This window comes from Colobus angolensis, unplaced genomic scaffold (genome assembly GCF_000951035.1).
Source record: "Colobus angolensis palliatus isolate OR3802 unplaced genomic scaffold, Cang.pa_1.0 Scaffold539, whole genome shotgun sequence".
Taxonomy (NCBI): Eukaryota; Metazoa; Chordata; class Mammalia; order Primates; family Cercopithecidae; genus Colobus; species Colobus angolensis.
In genome coordinates this window covers 371,742-374,469 of record NW_012118921.1, presented here as the reverse complement: position 1 = coordinate 374,469, position 2,728 = coordinate 371,742, and the positions used below count along the sequence as shown (strand labels likewise).

The window sequence follows — 2,728 nt, the reverse complement described above, 5'->3', positions numbered from 1 at the left end:
AATAAGGAGAAATTAATCTGCAAATTAAAGTGCCAATGGCAATCCATTCACTTGTGGCAACCCCGGAGCCCACTTCCTTCCTCCCAGGGGCAGAAATGTTGATTCATAACCCATTAGACTTGTGACAGAACCAGCTCAGAATGGTGAGGGAAGGGGCCAGGAGAAGAGAAGACTGTATCACCACTTGGGATGGAAGGCAACGAGGAGATGCACTTCTATGTACAAACCACAGCCATCCTCTATTTGCAAAACTCAGAATTTTGTTTTCTGTGGTATATTCTGGAAGTCCTTGTGGTAGAAGGCAGGATATACTTGGAGACCACATCATTCCAAGCTCTCAAACTGGAGACATACTCAACATCAAAGGTCACTAATGACCCTCTATCTTCTGTTCTCTAATTGCGATGCTTTGAAAGGTCCTTAGCCTGGGCTTCATCTGTAATAGCTACTAACATTTCTAGTACTCAGTATATGCCAGGAGCCATGCCAGGCCTCTCGCACGCATTATCTTACTTAATTCTCACTTCTCCTCCAGGACGTAGATATTAGGATATCCCCTAACCGTACAGGAGAGGAAATTGAGGCTCCGAGAGGTTGAGTACCTTCCCAAAGGTCACCCAGCGGCTCACTGGCAGAGCCAAGTCTAGAATCGGATCTGTCTCCCCTTGAAGACCATGTCTTAACCTTGACACTTTAAGAGCATTTAATGGGCTGTGACTCTGGAAATGTCCTCCCCTTCTCAGTCCCTTTTTGTCCTCATCCTGTAAGAGAAGTGGTTGTACAAAATCTCTCAGGGCCCTTGTTAACTCTGACTGTCTATAATTCTAAAATTCTTCATGGTGGACTCTGAGCATCCAAAGTTTGATTCTCACGCTTCTTCCAGCTGCTGACATGAGCCTGAAATGGCTCCCTTTTCCTCTCCTGAGTCGAATCCCTAACACATAAAAGCAAAGGAAAAGCAAGTGAGGGTTCTAACACCCTTAACTAATGCAGCCAACTGACTACCCCAGTACAAACTTTCCATCTTGCAGCTGAACACCCTTGATCTTAGAGTGTGGGTGGCAGGGGCAATAGAATGTCTTCCTTTACCTGATGAGGACTTCCTGCCCGTGGCTTGGGATGTCAGCCTCCACCTTCCCCCAGACGTTCAGCACCAATTGCCATTCCCCGTCGCTGAGCCCCATGGCGCAGTCTGAAGAAGACAAAAAGAGCAAGTATGGAGTCACTGGGTGTCCTGGTCCCAACAGCTGGGGTTTGAGACCGCCTGGCCCCAAGGGCGTTTTTATACCTTCTGGGATGCTTGACAAAGATCCCTCAATGGCTCGCTCTCCCCCTCCCCTGCCCTCCTTCTCTTTCTCTCTCTCATCCAGGGAGGGTCTAATCTTTTCCTTTCTCTAGCCCTCACATGGGAAGCTATTTTAGGGCAGGTGCCATTGTGGCGAGGCAGGACAGTTCAGGCCACAGGGGGTGGAGTGGTTGTGTGTGTGGAAAGAAGGGGAGGAGGTTGGGCACCGTCTGGACTCTCATAGCCGACAGAAAGGGCACCACGGAGGCCGACGCCAGCAGCCTGAAACCCAACGCTCCCTGCCATCAGCCCTCCCAAGAGGACCTGTCATGTTTCTAAGCTTGGCCACCAGGCGCCCCAGCTGGCCCCGGGACAGTCCTGGCCATTCGTAGCCTCTCACGCACCTTCTGCCCCTTTGCCAGAGACCCCTCACCCAGCCAGAAGTGACAGAAAGGAACCGAATGGTTTTGTGCTTATAGCCAGGTGGTCCCAGGCAAGTCCACAATCTCTTAGAGAACTCCTGCTTTCATGACCCTGCTCAAAGGTTTCCCTCTGAAAAGTTTTTCTTGACATACTCCTTCAAGACACAACTCACTGCTTCCTCCTTTCCTTTCTTTGTGTAGGTTCCTGTTGCATTGCCCAAGGGGCATCCTATTTCCTGGTTTTCATGCCAGCTTCTCTATTAGGATAATAGCAGCCAACACTCACAAGAGACTTTGCTGGGTGCCAGGCCCTGTCCCAAACACTTGGCATTTGGTAACTCATTTAACCCCCCAAGACCTCCCTATGTGATAAGTACTGACATTATCCCCATTTAATTGAGAGGAAGTGGGGAAACATCACAGATGCACAGCTAGTTGCTGGCAGAGCTGGGATTTGAACCCAGGAAGCCAGGACCCCTTCTTTTCAGTTTTCAGGAGGGCAGGAACTCTGTTTTATTAACCCACGTATCTCTTGGGCCTCACATGGTGCTGTGTGCCAAGTTTGAACTGAATAAATGTTTGTTGAGTAATCGGGTGGAAAGTCTTGCAAAGAAAGTGAGTGGAGGATGATTAGCCTTGTCTTACATCCATGCGTCCTCCTTCCATCCATTCACTTATTCAACCATCTATCCATTTATCCATTTGTCCATCCAGTTACTCATCCATCCATCCATCTGTCATCCCTTAATTCATCCATTCATCCATCCGTCATCTCTTTGTCTATCCATCCATTCACTAATCTATCCACCCACCCATTCATCCATCATCACCATCCCTCCATCTACCCATCTATCCATCTGTTCATACATCATCCATCAATTCATTCATCCACCCATCATCCCTCCATTCATCCATCCACCCATCCCCTCATTCATCCATTCATTGTCCCTCCACTCATCATCCCTCCCTCCATCCATCTATCCATCCATCACTCACCCATCCCTCCATCTATCTATTCCTC

At 48.8% G+C, this 2,728-nt stretch overlaps 1 protein-coding gene across 4 annotated transcripts in view; it reads right to left on the bottom strand.

The window, feature by feature from the left end:
* MB (myoglobin) overlaps window positions 1-2,728 on the bottom strand; it is a 25,255-nt gene that overhangs the window by 17,973 nt on the left and 4,554 nt on the right. The window contains exons 1-2 of one of the 4 annotated variants that reach the window (XM_011961143.1): window positions 1,289-1,512; window positions 1,090-1,192 (exon numbers count right to left, since the gene is read on the bottom strand). In XM_011961143.1, the coding sequence (XP_011816533.1) occupies window positions 1,090-1,184 (95 nt within the window). In that variant the 5' untranslated portion in view covers window positions 1,185-1,192; window positions 1,289-1,512. Of the gene's footprint in view, window positions 1-1,089; window positions 1,251-1,288; window positions 1,513-2,728 lie in introns of those variants that run through there. The other 3 variants (XM_011961145.1, XM_011961146.1, XM_011961144.1) reach the window with 3 other exon arrangements.